The 26,066-nt window shown below is 42.5% G+C and overlaps 1 protein-coding gene across 6 annotated transcripts in view; it reads right to left on the bottom strand.

The window, feature by feature from the left end:
- Window positions 1–26,066, bottom strand: part of fam13a (family with sequence similarity 13 member A) — a 242,902-nt gene that overhangs the window by 2,992 nt on the left and 213,844 nt on the right. For 4 of the 6 annotated variants that reach the window (XM_028802748.2, XM_051928116.1, XM_051928112.1 and 1 more), the window contains 7 exons: window positions 24,073–24,154; window positions 20,558–20,778; window positions 18,906–18,989; window positions 16,316–16,411; window positions 15,714–15,797; window positions 2,124–2,323; window positions 1,206–1,307 (listed from right to left, as the gene is read on the bottom strand). In XM_028802748.2, the coding sequence (XP_028658581.1) occupies window positions 1,206–1,307; window positions 2,124–2,323; window positions 15,714–15,797; window positions 16,316–16,411; window positions 18,906–18,989; window positions 20,558–20,778; window positions 24,073–24,154 (869 nt within the window). The remainder of the gene's footprint in view (window positions 1–1,205; window positions 1,308–2,123; window positions 2,324–15,713; window positions 15,798–16,315; window positions 16,412–18,905; window positions 18,990–20,557; window positions 20,779–24,072; window positions 24,155–26,066) is intronic. The other 2 variants (XM_051928114.1, XM_051928115.1) reach the window with 1 other exon arrangement.

Raw genomic sequence — 26,066 nt, 5'->3', positions numbered from 1 at the left:
TCCACCTGGATGACGTCACGGCAGCCATTTTTTGTTAGGTGGAGAAAGAGATGGCCAATCAGAGACGGGGGATGTTTAGGGGGTTCATTCAGGTGGATGTTACACATTAATGGTGGCTGAGGTGGCTCCCCACTCACTGAAGCACTTTGAACACGGAGAAAAAACACTAAATAAATGTAAAGAATTATTATTATTAGTAATGCAAAATGGGTGGCACGGTGGGTAGCGCTGCTGCCTCGCAGTTAGGAGACCCGTCTGGGTTCGCTTCCCGGGTCCTCCCAGCGTGGAGTTTGTATGTTCTCCCCGTGTCTGCGTGGGTTTCCTCCCACAGTCCAAAGACATGCCGGTTAGGTGCATTGGTGATTCTAAATTGTCCCTAGTGAGTGTGCCTTGCGGTGGCCTGGCACCCTGCCCAGGGTTGGTTCCTGCCTTGCACCCTGTGCTGGCTGGGATTGGCTCCAGCAGACCCCCGTGACCCTGTGTTCAGATATAGCGGGTTGGATGTTGGGTGGATGGATGGATGATTAAATGTTTTTTTTACAAAAATATGTAAGGTCGGGATGATCCGCGCATTGTCTCAACCAAGTAACAGGTAAGCAAACGGTAAGAAAATACCCAGCCTGCCTCTGCCTGTGTGTGTGGAGGCCATTCTTGGGCTTTGGTCAAGTCCTGGAAATTCATTTGCGGTTTTATTTTCTAATTCTTTATCTTTTAAAGCAGTTGTTAAACCTGCAGAAATGAGGAAGATAATGAGGTTGGATAATGACAGACTGACTAAGACCAGCGGCCACAGGGGGGCGCCAGCACCACTTTCCTCTACAGTTTATCAAGTAAAATGAATTGCGTGAGCCTCTCCGTGTACAGTTTGTATTGTTTTACAATAATTTGTGCTGACTTTGAGATCCACCATCACACAAATGAAATGCTGGTGTAAAGTACGAGAGAATTCAAAATAAACACATTGTATTCAATTAAACATTAAACTCGATACACAATATTTACAAATCTAAAAATGATTACAAATCTCCTATAACTAGCGTTTATGGTCTTATTTCATGTGTTATCACCTAACCTTTGTTTTCAAGGTCCAGAGTTGTCTTATCTGCCGTAATTTTGACAAGTTTATTTTTTTTATATCATATTGCTGTAATGCCCCCCCCCCTTTGTCTTTTATCTCCTTGTTGGCTGATCTGCACGTTACTCACCTTCCATTCTGCCGGAAAAACTTGTCCTCAAAGTCTCTCAGTTTCTTGCGCAGCCTCTTTTTATCTTCTCTTGCTTCTTGGAACTGCTCTACCAGTTCAGGCCTTGAAAACAAACCAAACAAGAGCAAATATTTTACAGTTTCCGTTTTTTAGCCGTCTCCTCGTGACAGATCCAGCTACCTGGTCCACTACCACAAAATCAGGCAATTCTGGTGGTTAAGAAAAATCAAGTCAAGCTGTGTGGATGAGCGAAGCCAACGTCATTTTCATCTTCTGACAATCACTGGTGTGCTCACTCACACAGGAGACATTTTCAATACCAAATCAGAGTCTGCCGCAGCATCCATCCATTTAATTTGAAAAAGGACCTCAGAGAAAATCGCTGTCAAGGTTAGGAGTGACGCTTGGTAGGCAGGCGTACAAATGAATCTAACGTCCATGTCTGTGGGGTGTGGGAGGACAACAGAGTGTTAGAAGAAAACCCTGGCAGACACTGAGAGGACAGGCAGAATCCACACAGTTAATTACTGAGCTACGATTTGAACTCGGGGACCCAAGGAGCTAAACTCCTGTGAACTTGACAACTTCAGTAACTTATAGTTTAGAGCATCAAACCAAAAAACGATCTGTGAACAGCAAGACAGCTGTGCAGCTAATTATAACGATGAGACGTCTGTTGGCATCGAGTCAATTCAAGTCCCGCAACCGTGCTGACAGAGGCATTCAGCGGCTGGAAAAGTGAGAGGCGCGTGCACACGTGGCCCAAACAGCTGGGAATTCTCCCACAACACGGATTATTTGAACAGCCTTTGCAGGAGACATTTGAATCATTTGTAAAACATTTCATTTGCCGTTTGTGTTTGCTTAATCTGATATCGAGAACCGCCACTAAGCCGCGACTGCCGAGCGCTGACTCACATGGTTGCTGAGTGCAGATTGGAGAGCCGCATATCCAGGCTATTTTTCGACTGACTTTTCTCGTCAACAGGAGAGATGAAGCCGTCCACCTCCTCGTCCAGCTGATCGAGGAAGCTGCGCACGGCAAAGTCGGGCTTCATAGTCACCACAAAGCTAGTCCTGGTGCCATTTTCGTCATCTGAGCCGTCCTCTTCTTCTTCCTGGAAAAGAGAGTTTGGTGGGGTCAATCAAAGGAGCAGCGTAACAGCAGCAAATTAGCAGCGGCCACGCCTGTTAGGGGTGACCTGGAGGGTGGAAAGCGCAGGAAGTGATTAGTCGCAACTCCTCACAGGCAGCGGTTAATTTCAGGACACAACAACCAGACACCAGCACAGAGCTCAAATGTAACAAGCAGGACCCCACCCCAGGTAGGACATTACATGGAGTCAGCATAGGGCGGGGTCACCCAATTTATCAAATGAAGGGCACAATAGAAGACCCCCAATCGCTTCAAAGTGATTCTTTAGGTAACACTCATTTCTGCATGGCCTCGTTTTTCTGTATTGGTGAGGAGCAAATCCTGCTGAATCATCTCAGAAACGTTCAGGATTGTCACTAAACCCAGTGAAATTAGAACATCAGAACACTCTGGACGAGAACAGGCCATTCAGCCCAACTAAGCTCGCCAGTCCTCTCCACTTATTTACATCAAGTCGAGGTTTGAAAGTCCCCAACGTCTTACTGTCTACCACACTACTTGGTCTCTTATTCCAAGTGTCTATCGTTCTTTGTGTAAAGAAAAACTTCCTAATGTTTCTGCGAAATTTACCCTTAACAAGTTTCCAACTGTGTCCCTGTGTTCTTGATGAACTTATTTTAAAATAACAGTCTCGATCCACTGGACTGACTTCCTTCATCATTTTAAACACTTCAGGCAGGTCTCCTCTTCATCTCCTAAAGGCTCAGCTCTTTTACTCTTTCCTCCTAACTCATCCCCTGTAGCCCTGAATCAGCCGAGTGGCTCTTCTCTGGACCTTCTCTTGTGCTGCTATGTCCTTTTTGTAGCCTGAAGACCAAAATGCACACAGGACTCCAGATGAGGCCTCACCAGCGTGTTATAAAGTTTGAGCAGAACCTCCTGTGACTTGTACTGCACACATCAAGGCGCTATATAACCTGACATTCTGTTAGCCTTCTTAATGGCATCTGAACACTGTTGGGAAGTCGATAGCTTAGAGTCCACTATGACTCCTAACTCCTTAGGAGGAGGTGGTCTCTCGATTTCCAACCTCCCATTGTGTATCCAAACCTGACATTTTTGCTTCCTCTGTGTAATTCTTTACATTTACTGACATTAAATTTCATTGTCTACAAATCTGCTCAAGCCTGTCTGCTGTCCAAGTCCCTCTGTGATGATATAACGCATTCCAAATTATCTGCTAATCCACTTATCTTGGTATCATCTGTAAACTTAACCAGCTTGTTCCTTATATTCCTATCTAAATCATTTATAGATATTAAAAATAGCAGCGGCCCCAGCACTGCCCCCTGCTGGCTACCACTCTTAACATCGGCCAGTTCTGATGAGGCTCCTCGCACCATCACCCTCTAAAATGCATTAAACTCAATGAGAAAGGAGAAACAGAACTAGTTTTGAGTGAATTAACATGGCGCAGAGGTCTTTTAAGGGTCCCTGAAGGCTTAGGATGCGTCTGCCAACAATACTGGAACGGTTATGGTGATCTGATCTGTAAGGCAGCAGCACTGCACCTCCCCGAGATAAAACAGAATTAAATATCAGAAAAATAACACTTCTAGGAAGCACAAGTTCACTAAGGCCTTGTCCACCACAGATTAACAGTAGGTACTCCCTTCTCTCGAACCAAAAAGTACAGCTTGTATTTTTGTTTTCCCCACTGTAACATTTTTGCTCGGTCTCTGCCGCTGCTAGCAAATAAGCACAACACTACAGCATATGGATTCTTCACTCCATCCTGTTGGCATCAACTGCACAGCACTCTGGGTAACACTACTAAAGGGGAGGGATGGCTCACGTGTTACACACAGAAGTCCATACAAATGATATCACCTTTAAGGCACATTTCCAGCTCCCTTCTACCTGCGTGTTTTGTGTATAAATGTATTTGAAAGTTGCTTTGCAAGCTTTTAGGCATTAAACACTTGGGTGGGGGTGGGGGGGCTGTCGCATCCAACACTGGCTACAACAGCTATATGATGTCACAAAGGCCTTGTAAAGCATCATGGGGCACTGGGGAGGACAGTTCATCTTAGCGCACCACATGATGAATTTCCGGAAAAAATTTTGGTGTACAAGAATAAAGATGGCAACATATGCTCTGTGAAAACCACGTTGGCGAATTTGCTGATTAACACCATTTTAGATAGATAGATAGATAGATAGATAGATAGATAGATAGATAGATAGATAGATAGATAGATAGATAGATACTTTATTAATCCCAAGGGGAAATTCCCATACTCCAGCAGCAGCATACTGATACAATAAACAATATTAAAGAGTGATAACAATGCAGGAAAAAAAACAGACAATAACTTTGTATAATGTTAAATGTTAATGTTGACACACACCCCCCCCGGGGTGGAATTGAAGAGTCGTATAGTGTGAGAGTTGGACTCCGCCAGGGCTGCCCTTTGTCACCGATTCTATTCATAACTTTTATGGACAGAATTTCTAGGCGCAGCCAGGGCGTTGAGGGGGTCCAGTTTGGTGGGCTCAGGATTGGGTCACTGCTTTTTGCAGATGATGTTGTCCTGTGATCTTCAGCTCTCTCTGGATCGGTTCGCAGCCGAGTGTGAAGCGGCTGGGATGGGAATCAGCAGCTCCAAATCCGAGACCATGGTCCTCAGCCGGAAAAGGGTGGAGTGCCCTCTCAGGGTTGGGAGCGAGATCCTGCCCCAAGTGGAGGAGTTCAAGTATCTCGGGGTCTTGTTCACGAGTGAGGGAAGAATGGAGCGTGAGATCGACAGGCAGATCGGTGCGGCGTCCGCAGTGATGAGGGCTCTGCATCGGTCTGTCGTGGTGAAAAAGGAGCTGAGCCGTAAGGCAAAGCTCTCAATTTACCAGTCGATCTATGTTCCTACCCTCACCTATGGTCATGAGCTATGGGCAGTGACCGAAAGAACGAGATCGCGAATACAAGCGGCTGAAATGAGTTTCCTCCGCAGGGTGTCTGGGCTCTCCCTTAAAGATAGGGTGAGAAGCTCAGAGTAGAGCCGCTGCTCCTCCGCATCGAGAGGAGTCAGATGAGGTGGCTCGGGCATCTGATCAGAATGCCTTCTGGACGCCTCCCTGGTGAGGTGTTCCGGGCATGTCCAACCGGGAGGAGGGCGGGGGAAGACCCAGGACACGCTGGAGGGACTATGTCTCCCGGTTGGCCTGGGAACGCCTCGGGATTCTCCCGGAAGAGCTAGAAGAAGTGGCCGGGGAGAGGGAAGTCTGGGCATCTCTGATCAAGCTGCTGCCCCCGCGACCCGAACTCGGATAAGCGGAAGAGGATGGATGGATGGATGGACAAAGCACCAACTTGTGACTTGTGCAAGAAGTTTACATTTTCTTCATTACAGATGAAATATTTAGATATTCAACAACACGTCAGTTGGGCAAGAGCAGGCCATTCAGCCCACCAAGCTCTCCAATCCATCACGGAGTCGAGATACGAAGGTCCCTAAAGTTCTACTCTCTACCGCTCTGCTTGGTCATTTATTTACTTTGTGTCCAAAGTTCTATGTCTGACTAAACATTTTCTAGAATTTGTGTGTGAAATGTGCCATATAAATGCACAATAAAAACAATGAGAAACGGAATCCCCAGTTTATTGGAGAGTAATGTAGAAGTCAGCAGGAATGGGATTACACAGGCAGGGAGCCCCTGAGGAGACGAGAAGTTATCTTGTGTGCCTCATAGCACATCGGGTGTCCAGCAGACATTTCCGGGTGTACGGTAGGTGATACTGTCACGTGAGCACAATGCATCCTGGAAACCTGAGAGTTTATAGAAGTATACATTCAGCAGGCTCTCAAACGCAAAGATGTTTGCTCTTGCCGGTCTTCATGGATACATTATGAACAAAAAGACATTTAAAATGAATATTGCAATCCATTTTGTTGTCAGACCTGCAGCAATATTAATGAAATTCTCGAGAGGCAGGATCTGGTGCTCACGCTGAAGGATCTTGGTGGACATAAGATTGTTTCTCATAAAAAGAAAATAAAATTACATAATGTCCCCTCGGAGGCCCTGAAGTAAAGCAATCCATTAGAATTTACAAAGTAATTAGCAACTTTGATTCCAAACTAGCTCTCTCTGAAGACACCTAAGACAGGATGAGAACCAGTCGCCTTTTGACATTTGTAAAAAATAATCCAGAAATTTGAAGATGGAATAGCTGTCGTCCTGAGTAATCACGCAGGCATTCACGGAATGTCCCAATTACTATCAACACTGGGCCAAAGGTGTTCATGAAGGACGTGCGTGTTTTTGGTTTCAAGGAGGTCTCTGAGGGGTATTTTTTTCTGTGATGTGGCTCACTTGTCACTTGAGTCTTGGCTACTTTCGTCTCTCTGTGATGCTTGAAGCCGGGCTGTTTTTGTAATAAATAGACGTTTACATGATCGGATTCACTTGAGTAGCAGCAGAGGAGACATCACGGGTAAAGGGAGACCGTTCGGAAGTGCAAACTCCTTGGATCCTTTTGCCGTCTGGCCATTAACACGAAACTTAAGACTGAACAGGTGTCAACCTGAAATTGGCTGACTGCGGGATTCCTTGTAGGGCAGCGGGGCAGGCAAGTGTCATGGAGAAATTCTCACAGCAGGATGCCATAGTTGGAACACAGAGTACCTGATGATGCACACTGACAGCAAGTACAGCAATGGAGTATTTAGCAATGGTCAAATGTGTCACCCTTTACAATGTCATCCACACACACACATGATGAAGACTTGATGATGGTCTGCATGTGCAGTACAAATTGGGCATGGGGTGCAGATAAGATAGCCACACTCGGCTTCTCAAACAATGCACGTGATAAAATGTTGACCCTTGAAGACATTTATTTGCTTAAAAACGTATGTGCTGTTCTAATGAGCAACAAATGGACTGAATGGTCTCCTCTTGTTTGTCCGAATGCTCTAGATCTTTATCTTACTCATTAATATCACAGATGGTTCTGGTGCCAAGCCCTTATCAGAGGACTTCCTACTTGGTCCACCTGCTATGATGAAGTCTTCATTATAGTATACCACCACCAATCACTCAGTCAGCTGACACACAGATTACTTTGTGCTCCACGGCCATGTTTACATGGCGAACTACAAATTAAACAGTTCACTATTTGCTGGCATCCATTACTACCAAAACGTCAAGTGGCCTCCTCATTATTTCTTCAAACCCTCGTAACACAAGTACAACCCTTTCAGGATGCCTGCATTTGGACTTTGGTTTTCCAACAGACTGGCTTTGCTATGCAGCAGCGGCCAATGTTCACTACAGGATTTAAGTGACACATTTTAAAAATATCCAAAGCTTAGTCTGGGATGATGTACTGGCAGAAGAAGAAGAAGTCAAATAATAGCAGAAGCGGAATGCAGTGCAACCTGTAATGAGTTACGACTTTGTCTGAGCAGCGCTGTGTGCCATCAGGTGCTTAGTGTCCCGACGTTTATCTTGGATTATTCTGCACAAGTTGTGCAATCCTGCCATCAAGTAATCTGGGACTGATAAAGAGATAATGGAGGAGATTCCTGTAAAGCTGACCAGAAAAGAAGCCCAAGATCATGTTTGTTTGTTTGTGATTGCTGCATTCGTAGTAAATGGAAACTTAGAAAGCGTTCATAGACCAGGGGTTCTTAACCAGGAGTATCCATACCCCTTGGAGGTATGGAACCAAATGCTGGGGGTATGGGACTCAATCTCTGGGTACTGGTATTTATTTTACTTAATGTATTCATTTATACTTGGTTAGTATGTGAATGGAACGCGATAGAATCTTCAAGAACATTCAACATTTCCTGCAAATGCTTGGGTATTTAATTTTACACGTGTGTATTTACTACAACTTTAAATTTAATACATTTTAATATTTAAATTAAATAAATGTTTATTTACTGAACAAGCGTGTATTTACTCATTTATTGGCAATGTACGTATCTTGAAGACTCTAGAAGCGCGTTTTGCATTGTACATAAAGGTGGCGACTGCACGCCGGCATTCATTCTGGCAAATAATATAAGGAATGGTAAGGATTATTTCGACAGTCAAGTAAAGGGGGTACGGGACCATATTGGACAATCCATTGGGGGTCTGGAGTCATCAAAAGGTTAAGAACCCCTGTCACAGACAGTCAGAACTACCATCATCTGTATCAAGTGTATTTGTCTGTCTATGGGCTCAGAATTATGACATTTGGTACAGGAATCTCTGCAACGTGCTAATACTTACAGTACACGTACTGCACTGCATTTTCATTTCCAATAGATGGTGTATCATAAATGTTATAACCGCTAGAGAGATTCCTATTAAAACAGAGAAAATAAAAATGATAGCTAGATAGCTATAGTCTTCTATTAGACTTAAACTTGCCTTTATTAGGCTGCAGCATCTTTAGTTCTCATCATGGCCTCCTCTTTTGTTTGGTTCCATAGAGAAGTACAAAAACCCCACCTTGCACTTACAGTCGTACCACCCTCAATGCATCTGATCTCAGAAGCCAAGTGGGACGGATTGGTGAAGTAAAATGAAGTTCTGTATTTTGAGATATTCTTGCTTGTCATGGCACCAGGGAGTGCTGATGTGTTGCATGTTAGTTGAAAATGTAAGTAAAAATTGTACAACTACGACTACTGTGCCGAGCATTGGGAGCAGCATGGGGGTCCACAGTGACTACATGGACTGCATGCCTCACTTGACATCAGAATGAACAGATCAATGGTGTTATCATCCCTACAACTCCATAAAGATTCATTATGACTACTGATATTTTATGTTGCTTATATTTTATTTAAATTCACATGGGGAGGCCTAATTTTTCTACACTAAAGCCCATTTAATTCAGTTACGCCACTCACTACTCAACAATAATGTGGAATGGGAGACCACCTGGGCATACAGAATCCCATTTCTGCTTTCTCCCTAGCAGATGGTGACATTTCCCTGTTGTCTTCTACTTAACTTAATAAGCAGACTGTCAGGAATTTTATAAAAGATGGCAAACATTAAAACATTCATGAATGACAGTCCATTCAGATATAACTAAAAAACAAACATTGCAGTTAAAAAAGTTTCTAAATACAGATTAGTGCACTACCAATTAAGAAAATAAACCTTTACAGCTTTTTAAATAGAAATATCAGCAACCATAGTAAAATGTCTGGCCCTTATAATACAATTCTAAGCATTCTGAATCATTCCCCTTGGGATTAATAAAGTATCTATCTATCATTCAGGCACGTAAAGCCAAAGCGGCTCCCAATAATATCTGCCTTTCTGCTCAGCACATTAACAGATACGGCACCTTATCTGAGCAGATTCATTAGTAAAATTTCAAAGTTCCAACTTGTTGTTATTTTGGAGAAATTAGATGAACAGGACTGGTGAGCCTGTTGGGCTGAATGGAGTAAACACTGCACTTCACAGCATTTCTTCCATTTCAGTGTACCCTCATCTGTTGGTCTTTTCACGGCCAGTGGTTACTCCAAGTATCTCGATGAGACATTGAGTCGTAGGGGCTATCAGCTTCTCAAATAAGCTTCAAGGACTAAGGGCAGGGGTGTCCAGCTCCGGTCCTGGTGGGCTGCAGGTTTTCATTCTAACGCTTTTCCTAATCAGAGAGCAGTTTTTGCTGCTAATTAACTCCCTTTGCCTTCATTTTCATAGCCCTGTTTTTAAGGATTCAGTCCCCTTAATTGATTTGTTTCTTTATTAAATGGCAGCCAAACAGAAATGAGACGTTAAACGAGCTGACAGATGACCAGCTATACTGGGGCTTCAAACTCCAACCAATCTCTTAATGAGAAGCCAATTCTTGCTGTTAATTATTTATTAGTTATTGAATATTGACTGTTGATTTTCTGTTTTCTCTTAAGATGTTTCGGTGACCTGAACAGACCAACATGACAGAGACCTTCACCTTTCTTTATTTTCAGGTTTAGCTGGTCATGTGGCGGCTCATTTTGTGTCACATTATTGTTTGGCCGCTCATTAAGGAAAAAGAAATAACTAAGTAGCATCTGAGTCACGTCAATTAAAACTAAGGCAAAACAAGTGAACCAGCAGCCAAAAATGGCTCACTGATTAAGAAGATGGTTAGAATGAAAACCTGCAGCCACTGCGGCCCACCAGGACCGGAGCTGGATACCCCTGGACTAAGGCTACATGTTTTTAAGTGAAAAGTTATCTCCGTCACACTGAAACGAATGAACACAAATGTGACGTAGACTTTCACCTATACTGAACATGCCACCATTGGCGGAAAAAATCCTTGAAAGGACAGTAATGGTGCTGGACGCAGCGTTTATCGCCAAACTGTAGCAACTGGTAAAGTATTTGTCTTTTGAGCATGTAGGTAGCAGTCAAACTGTACAAAACCCAATGTAGGTGGCATACATGTAAGTAACACAAGTGCTATGGAAAGCAACTCCACCGTGTCCGCTATGTTCAAATACATCTTTCTTCTGTGAAAGGTGACCAATCAGGGAAGGAGATGTTGCAATGAATAGGATCCAATCAGGCATGGGTTATGTAATAAGCAGAAACAACTCAGACCGTGATTAAGAGTCTGCACTTTTGAGACACTAGTGCTGAACTGGCGGTTTGGAAATCCTCCGTTTTTACCCATTCACAATGCAACTCTGTATGGAAGATTATTTGTGCTAAAATTAAATGCAATCCAAAGTGTTTAATTACGTTGAAATGTAACACATATGCAAGTGGGCTATTTAAATTTGACACAGATTTAAATAAAAACGCATCAACCCAATGAATGTTTGCTTTTCACTATGGCACACAGTTTTCTTACCGGTTTAAAAAGCAATACAAAAATGTACTGCATTTTGATTCAAGACCAGGCTTTAAATGTGCCAAAACTAAAAGCAATCAAATGACCAGTCCGTGCCAAATGGTGGGGCAGGAGACAACAATTCCATTGCCTTCGCTGGATTACGGCTTTTTGTCTCATTATGGGTGTGATTAGCCATGTTGAATTTCAAAAAGACAGTCGTCCCCAGCCCACACCCGTGGAACGCCCAGTACTTTGACTAGTGAATATCAAAATGGCACTGCTGTGCTTTTATGAATGCAAAAGGTCAGCTGAGATGAGCGGGAATGAAAACGACTGACTGATTGACGGGGAAACTGAGAGGAACAAAAACCAGCAAACATCCCCAGGACAGAGTTTGACAACCACTTTCAGTCCATGTCTGCCCTTCCTAATAAGATCAGCTCCCGCTCCCAGGTATCAGAACTCAGTTTTCCACGCCTAGCAGTGCATAAAGCAGCCCCCATGAGCACATGCTGCTGTGATGATGCAAGTGTTCCTTAGGAGCGGCTTGTTGTTGTTGGCGAGGCGTCACCCTCTAACGTCCCTTGAGGTCTTTGGATGCTCTGTGGTCTTTAAGTTGTGGGTTATTTTTGCTTTCTCTCCAAGCGATGCACAAAATTGTTTGTTAAAAAAAAAAGTATGGTAAGAGAAAAACAAACAAATCCTGTAAATGGGGATTTTAAAGTTATAAAAATGGAGGGTTTAGTACTAAATACAGCCAATGCATGCAACTAAAAATGAATTTGTACATAAACACAATGCATGTATGCTGTTAGATATGCAGTTTAATCTCCTTGGTAGTACATTCACTGGGTTTAGGGGGTCCATATTGTCATGTGTGTAAGGAAGTCACATTGTACATGTAGGTCATGACATGCTGAAGTGGTCTCAAGAACTCAAGAGGAGCTACAGAAGAATTGGCAGAGCAGGCTCGTCTTCCATAGCGAACTGCTCTTCTTTAATCTGGGGAGTGACGTCCTTCACAAAATCTACAACTCTGTGATGGCCAGTGTGGTGTGCTGGGCTGGCAACATCACTTCAAGATTGGACCACCAAACCAACAAGGCTAATTAAAAGGGAAGGCTCAGTTAAAGGGACCCCCTGGAGGTAGTAGAGGAGGAGAATGAAGGCAAAACTGAGTGCCATTATGCACACTGAGGACTTTCAGGTTACAAGTGTGTCAACAAACACAACTGGTGGTCCTTTATACCAACAGCAACACATCTGTACAGAGCCTCAATACGACTAGGACTGCCAAGTCAGAAGTTTTCTTGAATTTTCTTTCTTTTTAGTCAATTCCGGTGTGTGTTCAGACCATATTTAGTTTGCATATCCATCTATTGATGTATTTCTTTATTTAAAAAAAGCCAAATTACCCCCAGGGACAAATATAGTTCTATCTGCCTGGGTCAAGTGAAATTAAGAACAACAACAACAACAATACATTTTATTTAATTGCAGCTTCCTAGACATTGCCTTGCATGTTCTAATTACCATGCAACACATCATCACTCCCTGGCCCCTTAACTGGTGATAGGAGGCGCTATATAATACAGAGACACATACATGTGAATGGTGCTGTATAAAGGTTTATAGCACTCTTATTGTCATGTTATTCAGTCAGGTGAAGTTCATTGTTGCCTGGGCTAATTAACATGCAACACATCGCCACTCCATGGCACCATGATTTGAAATCAGACGGACAGACAGACAAGGCACTATATAACAAATGATAGATAGATAGATAGATAGATATGAAAAGCACTATATGATAGATAGATAGATAGATAGATAGATAGATAGATAGATAGATAGATAGATAGATAGATAGATAGATATCATATCTATTTATCTATCTGATAGATAAACGTACTAGGTGCTCTATAATGGGTTTATAGGGTCTTTGTTGCCATGTACAGAGTATAGTGAAATGCTTATTTGCTTGGGCTAATTACAATGCAACATCTTGACAGTCAGTGCCAGTGTAAGTGAGTATAACTAGAATATAATACAAAGAAGTCCACAATCCTGAACTGCAACAAGCAGCTATGATAATAGAAATATAAACAGTGCATATGTGGCTTATACAGAATATTTTAAATCTATTTATATGTAACCCATTCAGGGTATCACACACAGACTTTACAAACATATGTATAAGCTGTGACAGACTACCTGACTAGCGATGGGCACCACAAAAGTACAAACCCCACCAATGTAAAGTTTTCTATGCCCAAAAAAAATTTTCAGAATTAGGATTTTTGAGGAAATTCACCACCGTGCTATCTGTTTTAGTAGTACACATCTCCTCACCCCTTTTGTTACTGAATGATGGCTAACAACTTGCATGTCATTGCCTACTTTTGGATATCATGTAGGGTTTTTGCTTCTTTCTGTGCACACACAACATTGGGGCTGATCAGGCAAAGTACTGAAGCCACATAAGAAAAGACAAATCCACACAGTGTGGGGAAAGCAAACCCCCCCAATATGCCTGCACTGAAAAACATTTTGCTTCACCACATCAAACATCGAAGCGCGCACATCAACCCTGTAGGATCTGCAAAGCGGCTTTCTGTCACATGCAGATAGTCACCAGAGACACTGATGTCACATTCCAACTTTTATCACACTGCGCCCCCTGACTTTTTGCTGGTACTGCAAACGTTGCATTAATTTCCGAGGACCTGCTCGGAGGACGCGTCAAATGAACGCGGGGAACGTGTGACAGCCATAATGCGCACGCGTTCCAAGCGTGAAGTATAAACGAGCCTTTACACTCACACTTCCTCTTACCAAAGCCAAACTGACCAATCAGATTGCTCAGAGAGATGGGCACACACACACACACCTTACCGTTTATTTATTATACAGTAGATTAGCACAGAAATGAATGTAACATGGAAGTAGCGGTTCTGCTTTAGCATTCAGTGTGCTCATCGGTAACTGTCACTATTTAGATTGAATACAATTTAAAGAGTAATCTCCACTGATATAAGGTGAATTGAAATAAAAATGGTAAAAAGCGTGTTTAAAACTATAACAGAGAAAACACATTTCTTTTAAATGCAAATGTCTAGAGCAGTTTTCTGAATGCAGAATTAGAATAGAAAAAAGGCCAGCTTAACAATTAGACTTGACGAGACATGAGAGTAACCCACTGGTTTGCGAAACTGGTTGGAATGAAAGCCTGTAGCCATAGTGGTACACAACATGTGGACTTGGAGACCCCTGTTAACATAGGAATCGAGAATGCACTGAAGCCAATAGCCACTAGAGAGCACTGTGGCCGGGGGTCTCTCCCACAACTGGCCCAGAAGCCAAGCCCAGGAATGGCTGTTGTCTTACTTCTAGTCCAGAGTTGGCAAGTGAGATGGAGCAAAGATACAGAATACAAGTGTGTTACTTCTTGGGGCGTTTTTCAGCTGGATAATTGCATCGCACAATACCTATGACGTAGGTCACATATCACCCTAACATCATGTAATGCCCACGTCGTCACACACAAAATGTGCCCAGTTACACTACGGTTAAGATTAGGATTATGGGAGGCTGATCGGACTCAAAGGGTGTTTTGTGATCTATATCATAGGCATTGCGGGCTGCAGTTAGACCCTTCTCCAACTGGTTGATCCGCCTAGGCCCTCCTGACAAATGCTTGTATAGTCAGGACCATTGCAGCAGTAGCACTTACTTTATCACTGGTTTGCATCTTACTGTACAAACTTCCACCCAAGTATTTCAGTTCAGGTTTATCACAGCCTATCCTGGCAACAACAGGCCTAAGACAGGAACTAACCCTAGATAGGGTGCTGGTCCATCACAGCCTTATTTATATGTTTTATTGAAGATGCTTGGTATTTGATAATCTCATGGTCACTTCAGCAATTTTATTCAAACCTGGAGCAACCTCGAAGAAGAGCTCTGGAATAATAAAGTACACATGAGGCACAGGCGCACACACACACTCCTGTAAATACGTACCACTACACTTCTGTGCAGTGCTCCATGTTTGTATGGTTTACCCAAACAATACTAAGCTAACTGGCTGAACTAACCTGTCCCAAGGTGAGGATATGGCTTCTGTGATGGAGTGGCACCCCCTCGAGGGTAAGCAGAGAAAAACAGTTATATAGAAAAGGGTATCACAACATGCCTTTATCATTCCTTTTTATAAATGTGTAAAGTTTGACCCGAGTCAGATTCACTCTTCCCCAAAAATGGTGTACATGCATTTGCAGTGTGGCCTGAAATGAAAGCACTTCTTTATTGTTGAACTTGGAGCCCAGACGTGAGTGTGCAGGAGCAAGCAGAAAAAAAAAAACCACTTGAAATACGGATCCTCCGAAAACCATGCAGATGGGGTGAAGGGGCGAGAGCAACACTACTGCACCTCTAGGCACTACGGCGCCCCCTACACCGAGCAGCTAGCTACTGATTACAGAGCAGATTCTAGGAAATCAAGAGACTGCAATCAAGGCAGATCAGCCAGCTCTGCTAGTTACTGATTAGTGTGGCAGCAGGCCTTCGTCACCTTTATGTCCTCGAAGAAAGATGCCGTCTCGCCCTCAATAATTGGCTGCAGCAAAGGGCTTCGGCGCTTGCTGGAGGGTGAGCCCTGTGTTAACAAGCAGGTTACGTTAGCCTCTGGTCACTTACACAGCCCCGCACAGCACTGATCTGAGGCCTGAACAGCCACACTTAGCAAAGGGAAGGGAGTAGCAGCACTCTGTTAATCATCAACAGTGGCTTATCACCTATGAGGAGCCTCTAAGGAGGAGGTTCAAAGGTAATCCCCCATGTTTCCTGAAAAACTAAGAGATCACAGTAATTTAAAAATGATAAGGAAACAACACAACACGCCCTAAATACCACTTGGGAGACATGGCTTGCAATGGCGACTCCTGCTGTCTTACTTTATACAGCAAATTCGAGTCTCCATCATAATTAACCAGCAGGGAGCATATCAAAAACAGGACAGGAGCATGGGGGGGGTCATGTGATTCAAAAGACAGCACTAAGAATTACAAAACAGCTAACCCTCAAATCAGATTTCGGCTTTATTTAGGAAGCCTTTTATCTTTGTGCTGCACAACTTTAAGAAACAATGACGATAACATCAAAAGAGATACTTACGATTACCGGAATGGTGGACGCCCTGCACAAGATTTGCTTGACCAAGCGGTATCTGTCATATAGGGGCTTCATGACCAGCCGCTCACTCTTCATAACCTTCGCATTAATAAAATAAAAAAAGAAACACAATCAGGAAACTGATTTTATACGTTTTAAAGCGAGCACAATCTATGTATGTCAATCAAGAAATATTTATGTAATAGAGTAGCATAATGCCCGACCTCTTAGGTACGGTCTGCACAGCAGCTGAGGATGGGGACGGAGCCGTGACAGATGAGTGACATATTAAGGGACCGGGGCAGTTACCTGGAGACCCCACTTGAAGAGTGTCTGCGCGACTGGAACTGCACTCCTGGCCTGTGCCCGACGCTCCAAGTGTCTTTCATCTCTACCAGTGGCATCTCCCATGGCCAAACAACAGGAGATCGAGACATTGGCTCGACATCCACAGCAGGGCACACAATAACGCAATTATTAGCAATGGCTGGCCTCTCTTCGGCAGTTTTCCCTCACTGGTGGGTTTGCTACAAGCAGCTGATCTTCTATCAGTGATGAATTAATGTGCTCACTTTGAAGATGCCAAGTTGAATATTTCGTAGAGCACCTTCAAGACAGATGCTGTAAAACTTTACATGGTGTACTCTATGTGGCACCAAAATGGCACTTGTGTAAGGAGGAATATTCTCAACAAAATAAATATGCAAATAAATAAGTGTAATATGAAAATAAACAACAGCACAATGATATGAGAGCATTAATGATTATTTGTGGCCTCAATTACTGTATAGTGGATTGAGAAAGTATTCAGACCCCTTCACGTTTTCCAGTCTTTACTGGGTTGTAGATTTAATTTTAAATGGGTTCAATCGCCATTTTTGCCCACAGCTGTTCAACTGCCACACGTTTTCTGACACCTTAAACTTATGTTTTCCTCAAAGATTATTATATACAGGACGTTTGCCATAAGCAATCCAGCATCCCCCTGGACATTTCAAATTTATCAAGCCAGTTCTGGATCCAAAGAGTCCACATTTTGCTCCCACCAGTCATGACTTCTCTCTGCTGTGTGTCAACGAGTTTCTATTTACAGAAATGGGAGTGACAACTGAACGCAAACTAATGGCTATGATTTTCTATTTCCTTGCTGTCACAAGCTGACCAATTCCCAGAAGCCTTGCACTGATAGCCACCTGAAACTGAAGCACACAGCACGCTGTTGTTATTCATGGTAGTCCATTAGGTCGCATTTGTCTGGCAAATTTGTTTTTACTAATTTGTGCAAGCAGGGAATGTTCAGGATGGATATTTGCTCACACTCGCATCAGATTTGGGATCGCTTGCAAAATTTAATTTTAAGAGTCAAACACAAAAATCGGATACAAGCTAAATATTAGGATTGAACTACATTTAGCTTCAGTGTGAATGTAGCCTTACATAATTGCTGATTTCAATTTCTTCTTGGTGCAAGAATAGGCCCTGTGAGTGAACAGTGCCCTGTCCCTGTGTTCTGCCGAGCGTTAGTAGACACTCCAGTTTTCCATGTCCCAGAACTGGACTAAATGGACTGGAGAAAGTTACACTGTTACAGTGTCTTTCAGTAAAATATTATTCTTCTTGCAAAAGCAGATCATCTTTTTGCATATCTTTCTGTCCTCGCCATCTTGCTCTGTCACCCCCATCACCTGCATGTCCTCTCTCACCACATCCATAAACCTTCCTCTTCTCTGGCAGCTCTATCCTTAGCACCCTTCACCCAGCATACCCAGCATGTCTCCTCTGGATCATCTTCTTCCATATCTTCCTGTCCACGTCATCTTGCTCTGTTACCCCCATCACCTGCATGTCCTCTCTCAGCACATCCATAAACCTTCTCTTAGACCTTCCTCGTCTCCTCTTCCCTGGCAGTTCTATCCTTAACACCCTTCTCCCAATATACCCCTCATCTCTCCTCTGCACATGTCCAAACCAACGCAATCTCGCCTCTCTGACTTTGTCTCCCAACCGTCCAACTGGAGCTGACCCTCTAATGTACTAATTTCTAATACTGACGTTAAACTAAAACTGTGTAATTGTGTTTCCTAAACAGCACCGTCAGTAAACTTTAGTTAAGATTTATCAATCCTGTTATTGTGTACTTGCCCAACAAATTTTTTTTAAAAAAAATGCCATATAGTTGGTACCTTAAGATGGACCAACAGCAACCTACACGCAAAAGTTTGTGAAAATTGTTCAGCCATTTTTATGTGATTGTCAAACAGACAAACAAGATATAACCTGAAGGGTGAAATGAGGTCCTTAATGTACAAAATCAATAAAATAACATCAATGAAGCTGAAGAAATACAAAAGACACACAGAGGCTATTTTGAATTCATTCATAGAGAGTAACTCTCTGATCGGGATGGGCTTGGGAGCTTTCCTGTTGTTTCAAACTTAATTGTTTCTGTCATATGCAGAATTGATCGTGTTTCTGACCCTTTAAATTTTGTTTCACTGGAACTTACTGTCATGATGTTCCTTTTGTAATGATTTTTTTTTTTTTGTTACAGACAAACCTAAAGAAGCAGGTGCCAAAGCAAGGTAGCACTTACTGGTCTTCCATGGATGCTCTCATAAGACAGCAGAGCCTTTTGTAAAGCAACTTTTTCTGCAGCAATCTGCTCCCGCGTCATGTCCTGTAAGACAACAAACGGTGAGTGTCAGCCATTGCCCATTATGGTTTTGACTTTACCCTCATGAATTAAAAAACGGTTTTGCTCAATTTAATTTATTCCTATAAACTGTGTCACAGGTGGCTGGGTGTGGTCGGCATTCGGCTGCCTATAAAAGGGTCCACCTCCCGACAATCAAGGCTGGAGTCGGGTGAGGAGGTGGACGAGATCGGAGAAGGAGGTGGGCGGAGAGAGGCCTGAAGTGTGAGAAGGAAAGTGAGGTGGCTTAGAAGAGAAGCCTGGACTGTTGAGAGACTGTGGGGGGTGTTTGGTGGCGGTGCACATAGGACATTGTAAATAATAGTTGTAGAAATAAACGTGTGGTGATGCCTGAAAACGTATCCTCCTGTCTGTACCCTTTCACAACTGTAGCACATTTCCATTAACAAGCTCACAATGCTGCACACAATTACTAATATGCACCACCTCTGGAGTTTGTCTTGTGTTCAGTTTATCCCATCAACAATGGTGTGCTGGACCTCCACCTCGAGTATGGCTCAGTGAAACGAGCACTGCATGACATACCCACCTGACATCTGATCATGAAACAAAAAAGCACAACAGAGCACTTTTCTACATACACTTCATTAACACTTTTAGGGCTGACGTTGACTTTTGTTGACAGCAGGGGTTGGATGTTGACTGTAGTTGATATCCAGGGGCAGTGGGTAATAATCAGCTGTAGACGTCGACCCACTACCACATTACAGGCAGACCCTGTTTGCTAGGAGGACTGTTAGAACCTTTGACTTGACATCGAATCCCTGTGTGTGCGTGAGGAGTGTGGAGTAAACAACGTCTAGAATGGCGTTGACGTCGGGCAAAAGAGCAAAGCAGATGTGCAAAGCAAAATACTCTGTGGGCATTATTAATTTCTTTGCTTTTTTCATATTATTGCTGAATCAGTCTCTTGACTTATCAAACTCCAATTTTGATGCAAGTGATATGGCAATGAAAAACGAAAGGCAGGTAGCTGCTTCTTGTCCAGATAGTGCCTTTCAGAATATAAATGGTTAGACAAACAGGAATGTAGCAAGTCTGTAAGCAGTGTTACAGCCAATCTTAGAAAGCTAATGTTTAATGTTAAATACTTATAGTGTTTGCTTTGTATGCTTTTTAGAAAACTGAGTTTTTGGGGAAAATATTCAGACCTGGGAGGAAATGGAAAAAAAAGTTAGCCCTGAAAGAGTTAAGTGCATCCTTTTTGTGCAATTTCTTTGTGAAAGCTTTAAAAAGCAGTCTGTGAACATGGCCTCATACTCGTGGGCAACTGTTCATGTATATACAACCGTAAAAATAAAAACACACAACATGTGCTAACAAAAAAGGTGCAACAGTATATGTCAGCTTGTGTTGCAAATAAATAAATAAATAATACTGAGGCCACACCCCGAGACATGGAGTTAAAAGCCAAATATAAGAATAAATAAGCTGATCCCGTTACTTCTGCCCCACGTTCTTCATTAAATGAACGGAGGATGACAGCTGGCAATGCACAATTCCCGTCTAAAGGAGCAGTCAGGGCTTTGTACCTTGATGTCTTCTGGTCTCTTGGCTTCTCCGCGCTTCTCTTGGAGCTTTTTCTGGACAGTTTCCAGTGTGGACTCCACAGTGGGTTTAGGCGCTTTCTCTGTCGTCTCCGCTTTGCGCTCAGTCTCTTTGTCTAGTTGGGAGCCAAAGCTCTTGGGAAGGGTGTTGCTACGCTGGCGTGTTTGAGGAGGCAGGTCTTCCTCAGAGATTTTTAATTTCACCTCTGTGAAGATCAACAAATTCCGTTATCAGCTAGAATACGTCTAAAAGCAGCAGGCCAAAGTTAGTAACACATGTCCACCAGCGCCCTGAAAATCATGCCCTGCTGGACTTCTACTACTCTTGTTCTCAATGGCCCCAGAACAAGTCACAAAATTTTGAGCCTTTAGGTTTGCTCTACCAGTTTGTCCCTTGGTGGATTCAGCCAGTACAATCATACAGACTAAAATGCTGGTCTTTTGTTGTTCTACACATTTTCCTTTTATATAAACATACATATTTGATTATATTAGGAGTGTCAAACTCAATGTCTGTGGACACATTCCAGCTCAGGGATCTTTATAAAGCAGCCCACTTTCTCAATATTCAAAACATGTTACATATGGCCAGTGATGACCTTACCTTTTTCACAGACGCCTTTAATGTGCATTTCATATAATGATTGTCTGTGTATAGAATTCAGCTGGATTACACTTGAAACACCTGCCATTAATATGCGTCTCCAGCAGAGCACATCACAGCTAGTCTCCACACTGGCTAATTGTAATGACCCAGTAAAAAGAGGAGAGAAGGTGGTGACACACCACACTGTTATAAAGAACTTTAGTGTTTTAGTCTGATGACAATGATGTGACTACATTAACCCCTGGCATTAAAACACCTCTCTAGTGACTGCCCATATTTATCTGTGCAGCGCACTGCTGGAGTTAAAATGCAAAAGTCCTGTAAAAGAGATGGTTGCTCAGCTGTACACATGCCACTGCTGCCACTTGGTTTACTTTTTAAAGCCACACCGGTATCGGAGCTGCCCACCCTGTTAAGACTGACCTACAGGATTCTTTGTGTTTTCCACTAACTCGATTGCTGTATGTGAATAGAAAATCCATTTGCAGTTCCAGTCATGTAAAATGTCACCGCTGTTCATTTGCTAAGAGCTACGTAAGTATGACCAGTAGTCTGGGTGATCCATCGCCAGCACATTTACAGCCATTTATTTTTAAATGTGGTCTGGTGTGTATTTGGGAAGGTTTTTGTTGTTGTTTATTGTAATATTTCTAATGGTTCTGTAAAAAGATAAACTCTTGGGACAACAAAGTATTATCTAAAACAGTGTTTCCCAACCTGGCTGACCCTGGACAAAACCCAACACTGCTCCTACTAGTACTGGGAGGTATACCGGTTCATACCGAAAACCGTTTTTTATTTATGTTATGAAATGGATTTTTCTTATACCACAACACCAGTTTAAATAGCCTAAACAACGTTCAGAACGTGGCGCAGCGGGAAACTGTTTAAGGGGGCACCTTTTTCATTGCTACACCGCTAAACACGCATGCAACGGAGTACATGCCTTAGTGGAGGTACTAAGCGGTGAAAATGGACAGAGAACATTCTGAAACTGAAGCTGTAGCAGATGATAAAGTTGAACATGATGACACAGAAGAACTTTTCGCTGGAAAAAGGAGCGGTGTCTGTTGTCTGGAGATACTTTGGTTTTAAAAGGCCGGATATGGACCAAACAACTATTTACTACAAATGCCGTTGAGCTAAAGTTGTCGCCGAAGGTGGCAACACGAGCAATTTGCTGCACCACCTTAGGCACAAACATGCTTTAGAGTACCATGAATGTATGGAACCAAGATTTGCACCCTCCACGTCCTCAGGTAAAACTGAAAAAGGTAGAGGACACTCGAGTCAGACGTCACTTGTAGATGCGTTTGCTAGAGGTACTGCCTACGACAAAAAAAGCAAGCGGTGGATTGAGATAACCAACGGCATTACAATTCACACAGCTGATGTGTCAGTGGACTGAGATTGTTAACATTAACAGAAAGGGTAGTTGGTTTACGAAACATATTTACTATTTATTCCTTTTCTAATACATGTTCAGTGCAATACAACTTTTGACAAGCACCTCTGGATATTTTACTAAGTCTAAATGCCTCTTTGGATGGTTGAAAATATGTTGTCAAAATTATAGTTTAAGTGGTTTGCAAAATTTGTTCAATAAAATGGTTCTATATTTTGACTGCAACTGTCATGCAATGTGATTCCTTCTCTTCATTAGTGCCACCCCCTTGAAAACTTTATGGGGCCATGCAAACCTGTACTAATACTTGTGTGCACATTCAAATGTTTTTTTGTACAATTCTCATGACAGTGGAATAGGTTATTCTTAGCCAGTCTACTGCAGTAACTGCAGTGGAAAATGTGGTTAACATCCACTCATGAATGGGAAAAAAATACAGTTGAATACCGTGAAACTGGCATAATTTTGAAAAATACCGTGATATAGACTTTTGGTCATACCGCCCAGCACTAGCTCCTACAATCGTGCTCGATTTACAGTGGCAGCATTGCAGGTGGATTGCGGCCATCCCTGCATAACCTGCCCAACCCCTGCTCTGTCGATCGTACTTGATTCATCAAGAAGGAAAAGAATTGATAACTGCGTTTGACTCATTTAACACTCTGATGATTGCTTTGACAATCGTGTTCGATTCACTGAGAGGAACCACCCCACCTCCCCTGTTCAGACTAACATGCTAAATTCGCAAAGGGGGCTGTGAACACAGTGGCGCCTGAAAAACTGGGCCATCACACCTCAAAGGATGGGGAACACTGATCTAAAACAGGGGTGGGCAAAGTCAGTCCTGGAGGGCCGCAGTGGCTGCAGGTTTTTGTTCCAACCCAGTTGCTTAATTAGAAAACAATCCTTGCCAATAATTTAATTTCATAGCTTGTTAGTGCTTTAACTCTGCTATGTCAAGTCATTCTCAAATCCTATATTTTTTTTCCATTCTAAGGATATCATTCAAATACTTTGAAGTGTAAAACGGATGAGTAATTCTCAATCCTTCACTTTTTTCTCTTCTCTTTCCTTCCAAGTATTTAATTAAACCAAATAGTGCACGATAAATACACACAGGTGTAAAGGGTAACAAGCAAAATGGATAACTGCTGGTTTCTTTTGTCATTTGCATCTTATTGCTAATAAGGAGCAATTAAAAACCGAGAATGCAGCTGTTTAAGACTTAAATAAGCAATAAGGGTTCAAAATCTTAATGAGGGAGATAACTAAAATGAAGCAGAAGTGTTACTTGAGCAATAAGTGCTTCTTATTAAGCAATTAGGTTGGAACAAAAACCTGCAGCCACTGCGGCCCTCCAGGAATGACTTTGCCCACCCCTGATCTAAAAGATCACTTCAGTAATATCCTCCCTATCTGCTACATGCAAAGCGCACAAAAATCCTTCAGATTGTTAATTTGGACATGATCATAATCAGAAAGGCTTACCTTTGAGCTGTTTACGTAACTTGGCAAGCTCATTCATCCACTTTAAAACCTCCGGGTTTGTTGCTTTGTCACTGTGGGAAGGCTATTGAAGAGGAAAAAAAAACAGAATAAGGGATACTCTGATCAAATAATGGCTTTATCAGCCATCCTCACCAACAGTCTAATGAAATTCAAAGCCTTGGTTGTATTTACTTGTAGAGGAAAACCGCAGAAGGTTTTTCTGGTATTTGTGAAACAGTCACCACTAGTGATGAGCAAAATAGGCAAACTTCAATTTGCACACAGCTTCCCGAAATGGGACACTAAAACTTATTTTGCAATTGTGAAACGCACAACTCATTCTTCCCTCAACTCCACTCGAGTCCATGTTCACACTTTCATGATTGTCTGTGTTCTTGTATGTACCTAATCTGCTGCAGACCAGTCAAATCAGTTCTATTTATGTACCTCGGTCACATCGCCGCACATACACACACTAAAACACACCATGATGGACGTTACTGGGTCTCCTCCATAGGAAAATGCCACTAGAGACTGCAATTTTAACAATACATAACAGGCAGACGCATCTGGAATTAATGCACGGAAAATACTTCCAGACAGGAACTAAATGGGCTTTCTTGTTGTGTTAATACCACGAGTTCTGCAAGAATCAGGAAATTCAGCTTCATGCTAATAATGTTGCTCATCTCTAATTTTAGCCAGCCACCATGCTCTCCAGCACTTCAAAACAGGTCATCCAGCTGAAGCTAAGCATCTTTGGGCCCAGCCAGTACTTGGATGGGAGTCCAACTAGGAGAAGCTTGGATTGTTGATGGAAAAGGTGTTGGTGAAGCCATCGGGGGGCGCCTGCCCTGTTGGTCTGTGTGTGGACCCCAATGCCTCAGTGCACAGCCAAATGGGATTTCTGTGGTGTACCATAATCTTGTGTCTGTAGCACTTTAGTACATTCTTGTCTTTGTAATTCTGAATAGCTGGTATGTGAGTATCTACAGTTTCCATTATTAAAGTATAATCAGAAGTTCAGCATTATTAATGCTGGCTACCAGTGAGCAGTCCGCTGAGTGTAAAAAACTTGTTGCGTATGTAGAGATGGAATGAGGAGAAGGGACAAGCTAGACAATTTAAAAATGGTGGAACCACACCCATATACTTTATACAAAATCACAAATCTTATGTGTGTGCAATCTCAAGACATATACTGGGGCACAGGAAGGTTATTGGCTTCAGTGCAGTAAGTTGTAAGGTCATGGTTTCACATTTCTTCTTGGCCAAAACTGCAAATCTCTCTCTTTTTTCTCTATAAAGACATTTATAGTTTTATAGAGTCATTAAGAAGAAAGGAATACCAGAGAAGTGTGTGAAGACTGTCCAGAATATGGAGAGAGTGAGGACTCAGGTTAAAAGCCGTGTTATGGTAAAAGACAAGATCCTAGTTACAGGAAATCTGCACAACAAATCTTCTTGAAGTCCTTCCCTCTTTGATCTGGTTATGGATGTGTTGGATTATGGGATAAATGAGCAATCCGCCTGGTGCTGATGACATTGTGTTGTGTAGCAACAGAAAAGAAGAAGTGGAAGAGGAAGTTGGAAGAATGGAGAAGGGCTTTGGAAGATAGAGAACTGAGGATAAACAGGAAGACATAATATGTGAGGTACTGAAAAAGTGTTATTGAAAAGAGTGGATAAATTTTTAAATATATAGGATCAGTGGTGGCCCAAGGTGGGGAATTAGATGCAGAGATAAGCCACAGAGTGCAGTGTGCATAGAACAATTGGAAGAAGGTATTGGTTCGGTATTGTGTGATTGAAGAATTAAGGCAAAGTTTAAAGGTCAAGTTTTTCAGACAGTGATGTATGGAGCCAAGACATGGGTAGTAAAGGAAGTGCAGCAGGAGAAGTTAGATGATTTGAGATGGATATGTGTGGAGTTACAAAAAAAGACAAGAATAAGAAATGAGATAATCAGAGGTACAAAAGTGGGAGAGATATCT

Source organism: Erpetoichthys calabaricus, chromosome 5, assembly GCF_900747795.2.
Source record: "Erpetoichthys calabaricus chromosome 5, fErpCal1.3, whole genome shotgun sequence".
NCBI classification, from domain to species: Eukaryota; Metazoa; Chordata; class Cladistia; order Polypteriformes; family Polypteridae; genus Erpetoichthys; species Erpetoichthys calabaricus.
Note: the sequence above shows the minus strand (reverse complement) of the source record. Positions and strands in the feature narration are given on the sequence as shown.